General features: G+C 38.8%; 1 protein-coding gene across 1 annotated transcript; it reads left to right on the forward strand.

The window, feature by feature from the left end:
* The first annotated feature begins 8 nt into the window (after positions 1-8).
* LOC143308231 (uncharacterized) lies at positions 9-3,568 on the forward strand. The gene is made up of 9 exons (XM_076693160.1): positions 9-40; positions 115-373; positions 517-579; positions 1,678-1,881; positions 1,958-2,279; positions 2,365-2,509; positions 3,026-3,103; positions 3,195-3,308; positions 3,415-3,568. The coding sequence occupies exons 2-7, from the start codon at positions 152-154 to the stop codon at positions 3,030-3,032; spliced, it is 963 nt and encodes a 320-aa protein (XP_076549275.1). The 5' UTR covers positions 9-40; positions 115-151; the 3' UTR covers positions 3,033-3,103; positions 3,195-3,308; positions 3,415-3,568.
* Positions 3,569-17,663: the final 14,095 nt, after the last annotated feature.

Here is a 17,663-nt window from a genome sequence, read left to right on the forward strand (position 1 = left end):
TGATTCCATTGAAGGAAGTATTTGATGATGTCTGCAGGAGGTAAGTCATGCAAATAATAAAATAGATTTTCATATTATTAACAAATTGTGTGAAAAAAGTTTTTGTTTCTAAAGGTATCCTGATGCTGCGTGTACATTGTCGTATAATAGTATGAAAGCTGTACTTTTTAGAGAGAGACAAAGAAATTATCCACACATTCCAACGAGTTTAACTGTATTAAATGAATGCATAGTAAATCATTCTTTTATGAGAAATATATGTAAAACAGTAATAAAAGATGAAAACGCTAAAGTGGCGATTTTGTTTTCCACGGAGACACTGTTGCAGATTCTTAATGTCTCTCAAACTATTTATGCTGATGGCACTTTTTCTGTAAGTAGCATACAAATTTGTTATATAAGATTTAATTTCATGAATTGTACCAATTTGCATACAAATATATTATTTATATTAATAATTACATGTATATAATCTGTGCAAATAGGTTTTAATAATGTGCGCAATTTTTATTCAAGGTTTTACCTGCTCGGCCACCTATTGCACAACTCTATATTATCCACATTCAGTATATGGATACTGTGAGTATAATATGTACTATGTAAATAGGTTATTTTAGTTTGCTATTATGAATAATAACTATATATGTATACAGGGCAGAAATTGTAATAGATGATGTAGTACAACCTCTTGTCAGTTGTATCACTCATATCTAATTGGAAGCTAGCCAAGTAATTTGGTACTAAGCAAATGTTCAAACTTGATTTTTCTCGAAAACGAGGTCTCGTATAAAAAAATTTCATATCAAACTTCATTCATATTTTTTTATCTAGAATTACCACTTATCTGATTGTACTGATTTCCGCCCGGCCAAGAATACTGCCCTGCTAAGCTTAATTGACGTATCTGCAAAAATCTTGTTTCGAGAAAAGAGTGATTTAGTTCTTTTAATAATGTCAACCATATGTTAAACCATATGTTAAATGTTTTTAGAATAATCAAAGTACCTATCCATAGTTTTTTCTGCTTTAGGGATAAGTTAAAATATAACATTTATTTAGTATCCGAATTGCTTGTAACCCGAAATTTGTAAAAGTTGCATGAACGTCAATTAGCCTTAGCAGGGTAGTATACATATATAGTCTGTATACAATACAGAATTATGCAAATGCTGTTTTGAATAACGAATATTCGCGCGATTTTTTAGCAGGAATTTTTATAATGAAAAATTATTCGTTATTCGAAATAAAATTTACCAACTTCCGAACTCAATGGATTCGATACTAAGTTTTATAAACGCATTAAGATAAAGAAGTTACTTATACGTTACAACAAATACCTGGGTATTATGAAAAATTATGTAGAAAAATAAAAAAATGGTTGGCAAATAAATTCACGAATTGTGTGTGTACGTTTTGTTAAGAAAAATTATTTCATAGATTCAAAAAAGGAACAAGAATAATACAAAAATATGAATTCCTTAAGGCAAAGATTACAAAGAAGAAATTACACAAAGGCACGAATTTAGTTGTCCACTTAATACTTGGAAAATATAAATTAATTTTGTTTGTACTTTGTAAAGCGTTTTTAATTTTGAGTTAGGGAAATGAAGATGAGATAGAGAAACTTACTTTGCGATACCTCTTCTATTTATACTTATAGAAGTTTTTCTTTCACAGGGAGTAGGTACAGTATTCATACTATGCGAAGCATTAACAAAGGCTATGTATACAGCAATATGGTGCAAGATGAAAGAATTAGCTCCAATGCTTCATAAGAATTTAAAATTTACAATGACGGATTATGAAACTGCAGCGATGGTTACATTGGAGCAACAGTTTTCTTCGAGCATTGTAAAGGGCTGCTGGTTTCACTATAATCAGGTTTATATAATTTTATAGAGAATAAATTTATTACTCATAAAAAAATACAGTTTTAAACGAATTATACGTTCTAAAGGCTTTACTACGAAAATGGCGCCATTTAAGTCTCACAGATGCACCAACTAAAGTATTATCAATGGCAATGACTTTAGCCTTAGTTTCTACAGATCTTTTTGAACAAGGTTTTCTTGAAACTGAACGTGAAGCAGCTTCTTTTATTTCTGAGTATGTTGCAATTAAAATTCTTATTGAATATATACGATCCACATGGCTACCAAAGGCAGAAAAAGTTTCAGTAAACGATTGCCCCATGAGAACAAATAACATAACAGAATGTTATAATAATATTGTTTTATTGAAAATGGGAAAAGGCAAAAAGAACATATGGGTATTTTTGGGTAATTCTTTTGTTATTTTTATTTTGCTTGTTTCTTATCATTTTTGTATAAACGAAATGAAAAAATGATTTCTCAAACCTTACAGAAAAACTAGAACAACTAATAATGGATGAAGAAATTAAAATAAAAAGATTAAATGAAGGACAATGTGTACGTCATAAAAGCAACAAAAAAACTATAATAAGAAATAAAAGAATTGAAACAATACAGAAAGATCTTGCTAATAGAAGGTTAGTTCCTGCATCAATTGTTATAAATACTTAGGTTTCTTAAACTACATTTAATTGTTTTCATGATACTTATTACTATATAATTGTTATGTTCTAAAAAATATTTAAATTTAGAAAATACAAATTAGACTTTTATGTAAAATAATATACATATACTGCTTTTTAGGTTAACTCTGACAGAATTTTTATTATCGTTTTATAAAGGGAATAAGATATTGATATATGGAGATTATGAATGTAAAGTATGAAAGTTATTGTTACTGCAGAAAAGTACTTGAGTACATCTCGAAATGTTAATAATCTAATCACGCGGAACCGACTGAAACTGTGCATAATGGGGGTTCTCACGAAAACTAGAAGCGATTTTTGTGATTATTTGTTGAAGCTGTACAATTTGCAGCACTTTAATTATATGTATATGTTATTACGTACAAATGTATACACTATAAATTAATACTTAATACTTAGAATTTCTTTCATTATACAATATTACTTTAAAATCGATTTCTGTTATAGAAAATGAAATCATTGATAATGTTGCGCCTGATCATGCATCGTTACTAAACTTCGAGAGGCACAACAATAAAAATCAAAGTAAGTTAATATAAAATATATTTTATAAAAAAAGGTTTAATTAAAACTTTATTACGATTGATAAACCTATATCTTCAGTAACTCTTTTTAGATTTTCCAGAAACATCCCAAGACAGTACGGCTCATTCAATGAATTTAATTGTAAGCAAAGAAAATGAAGAAGAAATAAGAAAAAAACGAAACAACCAAAAAGTAGAAGACAAAGGTACAATTTAAGTAGATTAAACTTATTATTATTTAATGTTATTTACATAGATTTAACTTAATGTTAGAAAAAAAACTTATTTTACTGAATTGATTTTTTTTTACAGAAAATCTGAGTGGAAAAATAAATGAAGAATTATTACGCAAAAAATCTAAAGCCACAAACTTAAATGTTAGTACTTATGAGCTACGTATAATATTAAAAAGACTCAATATATAATAATAATGGGTAAAATGATGACGCAAAACATGTATAGTGTAGACGCGGACATCTGGGGAAGGCCCTACAAATTGATAATGAGGACAATTAAGGGCAAAATAACTAAACCAGCTTCCTTATCCCCCGAAGAGGTGGACACGGTAGTGTCCAAGCTGTTTATTGTAAAGCCGAGTCTGGATGATACGCCAAAGGAGACAGATGGTAGCATGGCGGAAGAGGTGCACGATGGAAGCCGGGACCAACGGGAACCCTCACCCTCACCATACCGTGTGTTTTTTACGCAGGATGACATTGTCAAAATAGCGATGAAATTGTCGGCAAAAAAGGCTGCAGGGCCGGACGGAATCACGTCGGCAGCCGCAAAAAAGATAGGCCTAAAGGCGCCAAGATGGCTGGCATATATTTTCAACGTATGCTATAGGAGAGGATACTGGCCTACCGCATAGAAAACCGGTAGACTGGTGCTTTTGCCAAAAGGTAAAGCGACCACCGCCTCTGAAAAGGCCTATAGACCGATAACAATTATCTCATGCATAGCGAAGATCTTTGAGCACGCGGTAAAGGATAAGTTGTTATTGGCCCTTAAGTGTAACGACTTCGCTCCAAACCAGTTTGGGTTTCGCAAGGGGAGGTCCACCCTTAATGCGATGAAACTGGTTATGGAACACTACCAGAACGCAAGAGAGTATAGGCGCCACTGCCTGTTGGTATTGCTGGATGTCAAGAATGCGTTTAATACTGTGAGGTGGGATAGTATTATGCGGAACTTGAAAGAACGAGGATTCCCGGCAGAACTGATTGACATTGTGCGCAGCTACCTGCAGGATCGATGGATCGTCTACAGCGGAAAAGACATCGAAACGCGATATCAAGTATTCGGAGGGGTACCACAGGGATCAGTGATAGGCCCGCTTCTCTGGAATTTAGTATATGATGAACTGCTGAGGATGAATACCAGGAAAAACGTACATCTGGTCGGATATGCCGACGACATAGGGGTGATAGCAGTCGACCGCGATCTCGAGAACATGAAGAGAGTCGTGGAACTGACTATACGAGATATGGCAGCCTGGTATGAGAAGGAAGGGCTCAGCCTGGCACACCAAAAGACAGAGGCCATCCTCCTAACAGGCAGAAAGGTAACCGGGGGGATGAAAATAAAGTGCGGGCAAGCAGAAGTTAAGACGGCCAAAGAGGCAAGATATCTAGGAGTTACCCTAGAAATGAACAGCACATTCAAAAGACACATGATTTCGGTATGTAACAAGGCACTAAAGTATGCCAATGCACTGGCACTACTGATGCCAAACACGCACGGTGCAGGTAAGACGGCCAGGAAGCTGTATTACAAGGTTATTGAATCAGTAATCTTATATGCAGCACCGATCTGGGCAATAGGATTGAGCAACAAAGGTAATGTAGGCGTTCTAACCAGCACACAACGGATAGCACTAATACGGGTAGCACATGCGTATAGGACGGTCTCGGCGGACGCATTATGCGTATTGACAGGGCAGGTTCCTTTAGATCTCATTGTGAAAGAAAGAGAATACCTCTTCAATAAGAGAACAAGCCTGGAAATTGAAGACGAAGAAGAGGGTGCTACAGGCAGACGGAGAATAGATGCCCGGGCCTACACCGTGAGTGTATGGCAGGAAAGGTGGGAGAGTTCGGACAAGGGTAGGTGGACGTTTGAGCTGATACCAAAAATCTCTGACTGGCTAACCTGGGGCCCCAACATCTTAAATTTTCATTTAACCCAGGTACTGACAGGGCACGGATGTTTTGGGGCATTTTTAAACAAGATAAGAAAACAAGATTCGGATAGTTGCTGGTTCTGCCCAGGAAGGGTGGACGACCCGGCACACTTTTTATTCGAGTGTGACAGGTGGGCGTCGGAAAGGAATAATCTGGACACCACATTGCAGGTCGACTTCTGTAAAGAGAATCTGATGGATTTGCTAAGGAAGGAGGAGACCAGGAACGAAGTGCTGGCGTTCATAAAAGGGACACTGAAGGAAAAAGTAGAGCTTGAAAGGGCCAGGAAAAGAGCAGCGACAGCAACAACAGCAAGCGATATATCAAGAGGATGAAGAAGAATGAAGAAGAACAAAAATCTAATCCAATAGAAAAGAGCAATAAATAAATGGAAAAGTAAAGAAGTGATGGATGTGCACTTGATCTATTGGAAAACGAGAGGTTGTCGAGGTTGAGAGGTCCAGTATAAGATGTTTATTTGTTCTCATGGACACACGGAATTACAGAGACCAAGTAGGTAACCCTGAATAAGTTTGATACAAACTGTTAGTGACTGTCACCTCGTGAATCGAGGCCCTGGTTTTAATATTAGTTAACAAATATATTTTATTCGTTTATTTATTTATATATTTATTCGTTTTATCAATTTACGAACTTGACGCAAGCGACAGCATAAGATGTTTAAAACTGATTGTAACGACAAACTGACGGTACAACCTCCAATTTTAAAAAACCTGACCTAGTGTAGTGAGATTCCCACGGGCTGGGTATCACCTGTAAGTGGAGAGGCACCAACCAGGTAACAGCCGCTATTACGTCGCCCCGCCCCCGAAGTAATGCTCAACAGCGGTTCCGGGGGCGTGGTCCGCGACCGGCATCATGACGTGAAATCGAGGTGGGTTTTTTAGTGGGTAAGTTACGGGATAACAGCCCCACACTACCGAGGGAACATCTAACTCGGTGTGCGTAAGGCATTTTTCCCCCTCGTAAAAAAAAAAAAAAAAAAACATGTATAATATAAAATAAGTGTACAAAAAAGGATACAAATGATCCAGAAAAGTCCTACGGAATGTTATGATTCGCGCTTTTGAGGAGTGTTCCCTGTTACGTTGCGCGGCGAGCACGCGAGGCGAGCGAGCGCGCAATGCAAAAGAAGAAAAAGAAAAATAAGATAGAGATATTGAATTTGATTCTTCTTATTTTTGGGCGATGAGAAAGGTATCGCTGCCACCAGTTCTGACCGCGTATGACGCAGAAACGTCCTCTACGGTCAGAACAAATTAAAAGACGGAAATTTAGATAGTATTTATTTCCGTTGGGTTCGTCAGTGTTCTGGGTCCCATACGGGTCTCTCCTTGAAACTTTGTGTTGGGGTGCGTGGATTTGAAGTATAAAGTAATACAGGAAAAGATACTGAATGGAATTTGAAAGAAATATTAATACAGTTTAGTGTGCAAAAAGAAAATAAATTTAATTCAAAATAATTATTGAAGCTAACAGAAAACTGAATTCCAAATGACTATTGTTTGAATACTGAATAAATTCTGTTTAAATTCTGATAATTACTATTAGATGAATTCAATTAAAACAATACTGATTTACAAGGGTAAAGATGCTTAACCTATTGTTTACTATAAATGTGATAGAAATCGGAAAAGATATTTAACCTTTGTTTTACAATGAGACCTTCTAATATAATATTAACCGGATTTGAAATGTAAAGTATATTTTTAATGTAGGATGACTGCCTCGACCAAGTATAGTAGAAAGTTAAGATTTTGGCGGTTTCTATCCGCAAGGTAACGACCTGAATGAAGAGACTCCTACAACCCCCGAAAGGTCTTTACAGGTCGTCCCTGATAATGTATCGTAGTCGAAACAATCGTCATACTGAACATTCGCGATGGTTCAAAATTTCGGATTATTAGTATATCGAGTAAATTATGATCGGTACCTGAATGTGGAAACGAGACGATCTTGTTACGTCGCGAGCGAGATACGGCGCGCGACGTACAAAATAAAAAAAAGAAAATTAATAACAGTTGGTTGATACGCGGTTGAGAACGGTATTAGCGCTGCCACCAGTCCTAATCGCTCGTGACGATGTTGGATCACTCACTATTAGAACAATAAAAGAGTTGTTAGATAAGTTAATAGATTAATTTAGAGATTAATCGGGTTCGTCAATGCTCTATAGTCCCATACGGGCCCCTCGTATGAATTTGTGCGAAGATGGTAGGTGTGAAAATGAAGGAAAAGGAAGTGTTTGAAACGTAAATGAATTAAAACTGGTTAGGTGCAACAAAAATATAATTTCGGAAAAATAAGTGTGACAATAAGGTGGTTAGTTAACAGGAAGTACGAACTGTTTGAAATACAAGAGAAAATAAATATATTATAAAGAAAAGTATAAATTATATGAAAATGAAGCTATTGATTACTGGTTAATTAAAGTTTTGATTCAATGATTCGATGATTCGAGCAACCATGTTCGGCGAAGAATTAAGCGCGAAAAGAAAAAAGGCCTCGGCTCCTTCTCTCCTCTTCCCTCTCACTATTTTGCTGACGCGCCTATATCTAACAGTACAATGTTTAAAAAACTAATATTTCGTGAGATATCTCATACTTTTCATATGTCTTATCATTTAACTTTTACATCAATAGCTTTTTCCTATCTCGTACTAAGAAGATATACTATGTCCCAATTGCGTGACGCTTGTATTTCCAAAAACCTATAGTAACTTTGTTTTTCGAAACTAATAAAAAATACAAAGGAGTGTTTGTCAATATTCTGAGTGAATGCAAATAGTTTAAATAAATAAATATCTCATATACAACTTATGTATGTAAACATTTGCAGAATTATTGCAAAGAGAAGGTATATTCTTCTCTTGTTATACCTCCTCTTTGAGTGAGGTTTGTTATGGGGCGCTGTGAAAAATCCAGGCGGGCATCAGTCAAAACTTAGCGAAAAAGGACGATCTCAACATTCAGAATGAGAGAAGGACAACATGACTAGTGCGTCTCACTCAGCGTTCGGGCGTTGTTGCCTTTTTCGCTTGCTTTCGTTGACACAGTCGAGTCACGTAACCAAGCTAACGCCTGATTTTGGCTACGATTCCAAATCGACAGCCTTCTTATTGTTAGTTAGACGCCACCTTATAACTACTAGCTGAACTGAATTTGTCACGTGACTTGCTCGGTATTATCCACAAAATGGCGGAACTGGTCTGTAGGAATGGTTTTACGGGATTCGACTTTTCGTCTTTATATGAGAGAATTTGGGGCTGGGTGAGGGCTTATTCGAAAGAGGAAGGTCCAGTGCAGTACGGTCAACTCATGATTTCAATCACAGTACTCTTTTAGTGGCCGAAAAATGCTTCGATTCCGCCACTGCATTTTGTCGATTTTTTCCTCTACTTTGGACGCTTATATTACTAAACATCAATATAATTCCACTGAAACATGAGTTGACTGTACTGCACTGGACCTTCCCCTTTCGAATTAGCCCTCACCCAACCCGAAATTCTCTCATATAAGGACGAAAAGTCGTATCCCGTAAACCCATGTTTAGGCCCATTTTTGCCGGTAAAGTCAACGCGCTACTATTACCCGTGTCTACTCCCTTAAGATTGCGATCCAGCAAGTCGTGACTATAGCCCGAGCTTGGACATCTCCCTTTCATTTAGTAGTGGCCTTCTACCTTGGGACTCAGCACCCTCGAAAGATCGCTCTACATAGGCATATCCTAAACGTCGTTGATTCCTAGGGAAACCTAGTCGAGTCATCCTCGTTTTGCTTGTGTTCTGGCAATTTTACATTGCAATTTGGAGGGCTGTGATCTCGCTCTCGGCAGTCTTAATTTCTTCCTTGAGTACGCCGTGTACGACAGGAAGAACGTTGACGGATTCCGGCAAATCCACGGTTATCGGATACTCTTAAATTCACGTATTTCAATCTGCAAAGGAGTCGAGGGTCGAGACTTAGTGCGCGACTTTCTCATCCTTTGATTGTGAGTGAAATCGTGAAGTCAGTGCCCCTGTCGATCTGAGGTTCGCAGGTGAAAACCTCGCTGGACCGGAAGTATCCTCGGAATCCACTGGCTCGCCATTCTGCGATTTGAGAGGCGCGTAAAAGTCAATATTTCGCCGCATGGTTAGTAAATTTGAACGTTCCTTTTTGCCTACGCGCTCCACGATCACGCGACCTTCGTGCGTCGTGATTTCGGTGTATGTTTCCGAGACAAATCGAGCGAACAATAACTCGACCTTGGTGAAAGGCGTTTGAATCGTAGACGACCGACGAAATTTTGTAACCGTCGTGTGTATATTACTTTTCGCATTCAGATTAGAGTCACTGTATAATACTGCGACTTGAAACCGTTGTGTCGATCTCAAATGTCCCAGTTATCCTCGAATAAATTAACATTCGAGAATTGTTTACGTTAAATGATTGGGATCCGTTGATTTGTTTAATATGAATTGTATTTTAATAACTAACTGTATGATGCACAAGATGATAGTGTATGTTTCCGAGGTATTATTAGTGTGAAAGTTGTCAGAGTTCTGAGTCTGATTTTTCGAGTGCGTGTATAAAAGGAAATGATCTATGCCTAGAACTATCGCTGATTGGCGGAAAAAATGTGGTGGGGGGTGTGAAAGAGTGGAAGTGAAGCAGTCGATGAGTTGCCGTGGGTTTTTCCACAATTTTTGGAAATTCCTTAATTTGTAATTGCTGAGCGCCTAACAGTACGCGACCCCAATCAAGGGTAGTCGACCAGGCGTCGGTTTTATGACTTCTGGTGTAATTTTTACCTGATGGTTGTTTGCCGGGACCTGAAGGGTCTGCGAGGCAACAGTCACGATATTGCGTTCTGGTCCTTTTTGGTATATTCTCTTATATTTTCGTATATTTTCTTATATTTTCTTAAAGTGCGTTATTCAACCAGTCATTTTTCGGTATAAAAGAAGACTGAGTTTTTTGAGTCGCTTTAAAGTCGCTCGACTGGTTGAAATATTTTCTTTTGCGTTACCATTCTTGTATTACATTTCCGATTCGTGTAAATCCGATCTGGGTGTGTTTGGTACGAATTATTGACGATCAATCTAATCAAGTCCGGTGTATATTATATTTTTGTAATAAGCGCGTCTATTGAACATCTAGTAGATGAGAATTGCGTTCCGTTGATTGTTAAACGCGTAAACTGCCATAATATTTGCGGTGCTTCCACTATTCTGTGATAGGCTCTTTTGCCACACTCCAGTCACTACTTTTTTTTGAATAAATTATTGTTTTGTTACACCGCAAAATTACGTCTCATTACTGACTTCACCGTTCCTTCTGCCTTCGCGAACGCGAACCACTTCTTGAGAATCGTAGGGGAAATCGTACGCTCAAACTACTCGCGTCACATTCTCCTTCGTACAAGTAGAAAAATAAATAACGTTGTAACAACGGTAAAAAAGAAACTTCGCGAAAGCGACGCGGTCTGGAAACGTCCAGACGATTTCGACAAAACCGACGATAGAGTATCGCGGGAGACAGGGACGCGAGTCGCGAGCGGAGACGCGGAACGCGAGCGCGGAAAACGCCAAATTCATTCCTGACGACGAGATCGTTGATTTCGGCGACCGCGGATAGCAACGAGCGGATATAAAATAAGGGCTCGCGACGGCCTTGGTCTACTTCGCCTGCTGTTAACAGAGAGAAAGGACGAGGTAAGACCATCGGCCGCTCTTGGTCAGCAGGTTAGGGACTCCGGCAGGAGAGTACGGTGATAATACCTGGACGCCTGCCGGAGAAGAGAGAGAGAGATCCCGGTAGGAGAGTTCGGCGACAATTCCTGGACGCCTACCGGAAGAAGGGAGAGTACGGGAGACCTGTTCCTGGACGCTCGATCGACACGGAAAGTACGGCGATAATACCTGGACGCATGTCGGTCGAGAGAGTACAGAGCATCTCCTGGACGCCCTAGTAGAGTTAGTTTTCGAGACGCCCGTTCGATATGGAGAGTTCGGCGATAATACCTGGACGCCTATCGAACGGGAAAAGTATAAGCATGGCGCTCTTTGTAAAAAGTTTTGTACGAATAAATAAAAAGGAAAACTGTATCCTACACCTTGTAACCGCTCCTAAAATAAATCCTGTCTTTCCAACAGATTTTTCTTGCATTTCGATTAACTATGGCTACAACGTTACAATAGGTTCACCATAACGTTCGTTCAAAGGAATAATTATCAAAGTTTGAAATTTTACACCTTACAGGGGTTGTATTGAAAAAAGCATTACGAAATAGGTACGTAGGATGGAACATAGCAGCATAACATATATATATCAAAAAAAATTGAAGGGAAAATGGGAGATTCAATTTTCGGGTTTTATGCTCAAAATGGGATGAAAAAATAGTTTTAAAAAAAACAAAAACTAATTATGTTGTTACGTTGCGCGCGTGCGACGGCGCAACGTAAATTGATAAGATAACATTTGGAGATATAGGTAGTTAAATTTCAATGACTATTGGTTGGAATTCAACCCCTAATTCCTGCTTCCCTATTTTAGCGCGATGGTTGGTATCGCTGCCACCAGTCTCGAGCGTGTTAACGCTCTCGACAAATTAAAAGACGAAAGACAAAAATTGATAAGATGTTAAAGATTAAGATTATTAGCCTTTCGTTGGGTTCGTTCAACGCTTAGTCCCGTACGGGACCCTCCTTGAATCTGGGTATGTTGGTAGGCGTGTTTTAACTGAAACGTGTGAGGTGTGTTCGAAATAAATAGAAACTGTTTAACTAAATGAAACTGGTTTAATCGTGAATAAAAACTCAGATAATTGGTAACTGTGAATTGCCAGAATTGAGAGTTTAATAATTTAGAAATTCCGTTAATATAGAAAATACCAGTTTTGCAAAAATGTGAACAAATGTAAAGATGCTTAAAATTAATTAACAAAATATGATTGTATAAAGCGCTCTAATATCACAACCGAAACCGACGAGTATATTACCGGGTGCGTAAAAATGATTATAACAATTTCGCTTTCCAAATTTAACTATAAAATTGGCGGTTTCCGCCTGCGGTACACCCCAGCCTGAGAACTTCTCGTAACTCTCGAAAGAGCTGGACTAAGGTGCCCCTTAGATGATGGAAAAGAAATTGGAATTGCGAGATTGTAACAAACAAAAGAATTAATACAGAAATCAGTTGATACCTGGTGCGGTGGAACGATCTGACCTGAGAAACGCTCGTAACCCCGAAGGGCTGGACCAGATCGCCCGTTTTGCCAATTGAATAAACGTCGTGATCGAAAAATGTAACTGAAACGACTTACCGTTATACTGTACAATAAAATACAAGATAATTCGCTTGCTAAGATTCTGTGTATTCGCTTGATGATCTGGAACACCAAAGAAACGGTAAGATGTCGATCACTGCACTTGTCGCGGCGAGAACGGATTATTACGGACAAGTACGTCGACGAGAGACAAACGAATATCAAATTACGATTAATATAAATTACAACGACTATAATTACGCGATATGAAGTTAGTACGAGAACTACGCGAGCAAACGATTTAAAATCAGAAAGAAGAGATAGAAATTTAGGTAGAAGGAAGATTTTTCGTGCGCGTCTGTGAGTCCTTATTCAGAATTCCGATTATTTTAACTACCACGGCACTCTGCCTCGCTACGCGGAGGACTTTACCGCAGAGAAAATATCGCGAACTTCCGAATAACTCTGTCTCTCCGACACACGGGCTCCCGATCACGTACTTACGATTGATCGATCAAGAGTGACAAATTTCGTGCGCGATCGAAGGCTGAAGGGCCCGTCGCGCGAACATCGTCCTTGGAGGGGACGGTTTGGCGAATCGTAGCCCGTTTTCGGAAGTGTCGCGTGCCCGGTGATTGGCTAAGACGCGCGAGCTAGACGAAGATCTTTCATCCCCTTTCTTTGGTGTTCCTTCCTTCTCTCATTCGTCGCCATGATAGTCTCAACGGTTTTCAGAAACTACGCAGTATTTCTCTTCGTACATATAATTAGTTAACGGCATTTATTCGAGATATAACTATTAGTTTAGCTGGAATGCAATTTGAGATTGGATATTGAAATGTAGATTAAAATTGAAATATAGATGAAATCGAAATATCGGGTCTGACAGGAAACCGTCATCCGTATATCGTGATCGAAATTATTCATCCTCGATTTGCAATAAAACAGTATGATTTTATATGTTTAACAGCGGATGATGCGCTTACGGTGGTTGTAATGCCGTGGCGAATTATGCAATCTATCGCGCATCAAATTATCGCCTCGATATATTCGGCATTTCGCATTTTATAAATTTTAAACAATTCTAGATCTGGCGAACGTTCCTTCGAGAACGTTCCTTTGTTCAAAATTTGCCGTTATCGCTAGGCAGTTCTTAGAATTCCGATACAATAGTGTTTATTGCTTCGAACGACCCTTGATTTTCGAACGGCGGTCGAACGTTCGCGACGTTCGCTTTCGTAAGGGTTCTCAACTCTTACTTTCATTGTTTAAATCTGTTTCATCCATCCACTCTCTCATACCATTATTACAATCAGGTAACGATGATCCTTGTTGGACCGGCTGACGCTTTGTGCAACAGAGTGAGAAAGAGGTTTGTAACAAAAGAGTTATTACGATTTTCCCGTTTCTACGCAGTTACCAAGGGAAATTCCCGAAATGCGAAGCACTGGCTAACTGCGCAGCGCTGGTGTTATTGCTACGGCTCTCTCTCTCTCTCACTCGAGCTAACCCGAGTTTTGTGCGTATTAGCTTCTTATTACAATGGCTGGCGACGATAGTTTCAAGGAGGGTCACGTAAACTATTGAAAAGTAGAAAAATAGAAACGACCTTTCCTCGTGTACCTCGCATGAGAAATTCTCGTAACCCTCGAAAGAGCTTGACAAGATACACGATTCCAGGGTAGAGCAGGTAAAGAAGAGAAAGCGATAAAGGAAGTCAAAAATAGAAAAGAATTAAACTCAAACTCTTCCCTGTACATCCCTGCATGAGAAATTCTCGTAACCTCGAAAGGCTTGACAAGAATGTACAAGGTCGAGGAGGAATGAAAAGGTTGGCGGAAAACCGAAACACCCGCCTATACGCCCCTTACATGAGAAATTCTCGTAACTCAAAAGGGTTTGATAAGGGACGCAAGGCGGATAAATTTCAAATTCTCCGCCGGGACGTAACAATGTCATCATTTAGAATGGTCTATCAGCATTTTCTTAATTAACTTTCTTTGTAAAAATTTACTGCGCACGTCTATCTCTTACGGTTTAGGACCGTGCAGGGGTCAAAGTTTTCATGAGATAATAGCGGCTCCTGCGCAACAAATTTTCTAACAAATTGTTACGTTGCGCATTGCGCGAGCGCGCAACGTAAAAGAAGAAGATTTATTTTATCTTATTTTTGGGCGATGAGAAAGGTATCGCTGCCACCAGTTCTGACCGCGTATGACGCGGAAGCGTCCTCTACGGTCAGAACAAAAATTAAAAGACGGAAAATTTAGATAGTGTTTATTTCCGTTGGGTTCGTCAGTGCTCTGGGTCCCATACGGGTCCCTCCTTGAAACCTTGTGTTGGGGTGCGTGGATTTGAAATGTAAAATGATAAAGGAAATGATACAAAATGGAATTTGAAAGAAATGTTAATGCAATTTAGTGTGCAAAAAGAAAGTAATTTTAATTCAAAATGATTAGTGAAGCTAACAGAAACTGAATTTGAAATAACTATCGTTTAAGTTTGAAATAACTATTGTATGATTCTATTTGAATACTGTTAATCACTGTTAAATAAATTCAATTAATAACAATACTGGTTTTACAGGGGTAAAGATGTTCAACCTTTGGTTTACAATGAGAGCTTCTAGTATAATTATTAACCGTATTTGAAATGTGAAAAATATATGTTTAACGTAGGACGACTGCCTCGACCGGATATAATGGAAAATCAAATTTTAGGCGGTTTCTATCCGCAAGGTAACGACCTGAACGAAGTGACTCTTACAACCCCCGGAAGGGCTTTACAGGTCGTCCCTAATAACGTATTCGTAGTCGAAACAATCGTCACTCACACAAATTCGCGATGATTGTAAAAGTTCGGAATATTAAAATAGCGAAATATAATATGTTCGGTACCTGAATGTAGAAACGAGACGATCTAAAATGAAGAGACTCTTATAACCCGTAGGCTTAATAGATCGCCCGTTTTGCCGTGTCTAAATTGAATATTAATGCCGTGCTCGACAAATTAGTACAGAACAGGCTTACCGTGAAACTGTAGAATGTAATACAAGATAAAAATTGCTGTGTTATTCGCTGTTTAATCGTGGAAAATCGCTGTTGAATCTGGAACACCAAGAAAGTTAAGAGATCGGTGCCGCACTAACACTTGTCGCGCACCCGTTTGTCGTTTATTGCAAAATTAATTAGACAAGTCACAAGACGATTACGATTTTCGGAAAATAATATGATGAACGCGAGTGAATTTAATACGAAAATTACGCGAGCAAACGGATTAAAAGAAAGAGGAAAAATAGAAGTTTAATAGTGTGAAAAGGTTTTACGTGCGCGTCTCTGAGTTCTTGCCGCGTATTTAGAATTTCACCCTCGCGACACTCTGCCTACGATTAGGACTTGCCGCGCAGCTAAATTACACAAAGTACGACGACAACTCTATCTCTAGACGCACGGGCTCCCGTCACGACTTACTCGATTGTTCGACGAAGAGTGATCAGAATCGATCGCGATCCTAGCCGGAAGGGCCCGTCGCGAGGACGATGTCCTGCGTGGGGACATTTCGGCAAATCATAGCGTGTGACGACAGCGTGCCAGACGAAATCCTCTAGATCATTTTCTCTCTCTCTTTCTTGGTGTTCTTTCTCTGTCTAACGGCTTTTCGGTGTTTCTACGCCGTAGAATTTCTGGATTGTTCCACGCTTTCGATAATTTCGTATCTTAGCTAATCAACGATGCGAATATCTATTAACAGTTTAAATCAGATCTACTAAACAATAAATTTGCAAGTAATTATAACATCCGTTGTACTATTGCATATGAATAATGGAACCGGTGATCACGAGGTTTCTTAATTAACAGTTGGCTTGTCCATAATCATTTTGTTCGAAGAGAAATCGATCAACAATACCAATTGCGGTGGTAGCGCATTTCTTATTCCCTTTGTTGCGAATCTCCGGCGAATAATCGCGACGGACCCGCGGGCGAGAATATTCGCGACCAGAAATTCGTACGAGTGCGAGTGAGAAAGCAAGATGACAAAATTGATGTCGTTCCGTGCGACAAAACACAGTCTGTCTCGCAAAGCCATCGGTATCGTCATCTTGCTTTCTCACTCGCACTCGTACGCATTACACCGTCCGCGTGATCAGCTGTCACCGGCGAGCATCGGCCGGCGATTCTTTGTTTTCTATTTATAAACGCGTTTAGAATTAGTGTAAAACTGTTGCATCCTCACTCCCTCCGATTCACCTTCTTGAAATTATTAATGTCCTGCAGTTTTCATTCCTATAACTTTTATGGTCGCGTACGTTATGTGTATTATTTCGTTCTTGCTACCTCTCTTTCGTTCGCGCTGTCCTTCTGTATGTCCGGCAGGAATCAAAATCTTTTCAGTAAATAATAAATACATAAATAGGAACACAAACAGCACATGTATATCGCCTTCTATATCTTTTTGCATATAGAATATGCGAATATTGCGAAATGTGCAAGTTTTATAATTCATTTCTCTGGCATATCTCTATATTTTTCATTGATAAAAAAACATGATTATAAATATGAATAAAAAAGTTTTGTGGTTTGCCACACATTATGTATTGTTTCATTCTGAGACCTCTTTATCGGCTCGAGCTGATTCATTGTGCTGATGATTAGAATTGTAACAGGTGCGAACAGCGTGACATAAGTTTTAATACGTTGCGGCAACGCGGCAACTATGCCTTACTTGTGGCTATATTCGCCTAGCCATTTGTGGTGTCAAATTAGAATTTACATTTATCGACTGATCTGTGTTTTTATCGACCCCGATGATAACGTGGTCAAATATACCATCAATGCCTCTGACGGAGAATCACTGAACTATTCTTATGTCTACTTGACGTCTGATGCGTGCAAATCGTAGATTCCATTTTACGTCTTCCAGAAGTGATAAACTGTGAAAAATCGAATTTCAGCGATATTGTGCTACTTCAAGGGAAGTTGGTCTGCTCTGTTATCAGTGAAAAAACGATTAAATCGTCCAATATTCGCTAAAATGTAGCCGAACGCAGCATTCGGCAGCCATGTTGTTTGCTTACAACAGCGTCTGTCTCAATCGTACAGTTTCCAAAA

This window comes from Osmia lignaria, unplaced genomic scaffold, assembly GCF_051020975.1.
Source record: "Osmia lignaria lignaria isolate PbOS001 unplaced genomic scaffold, iyOsmLign1 scaffold0225, whole genome shotgun sequence".
NCBI lineage: Eukaryota > Metazoa > Arthropoda > Insecta > Hymenoptera > Megachilidae > Osmia > Osmia lignaria.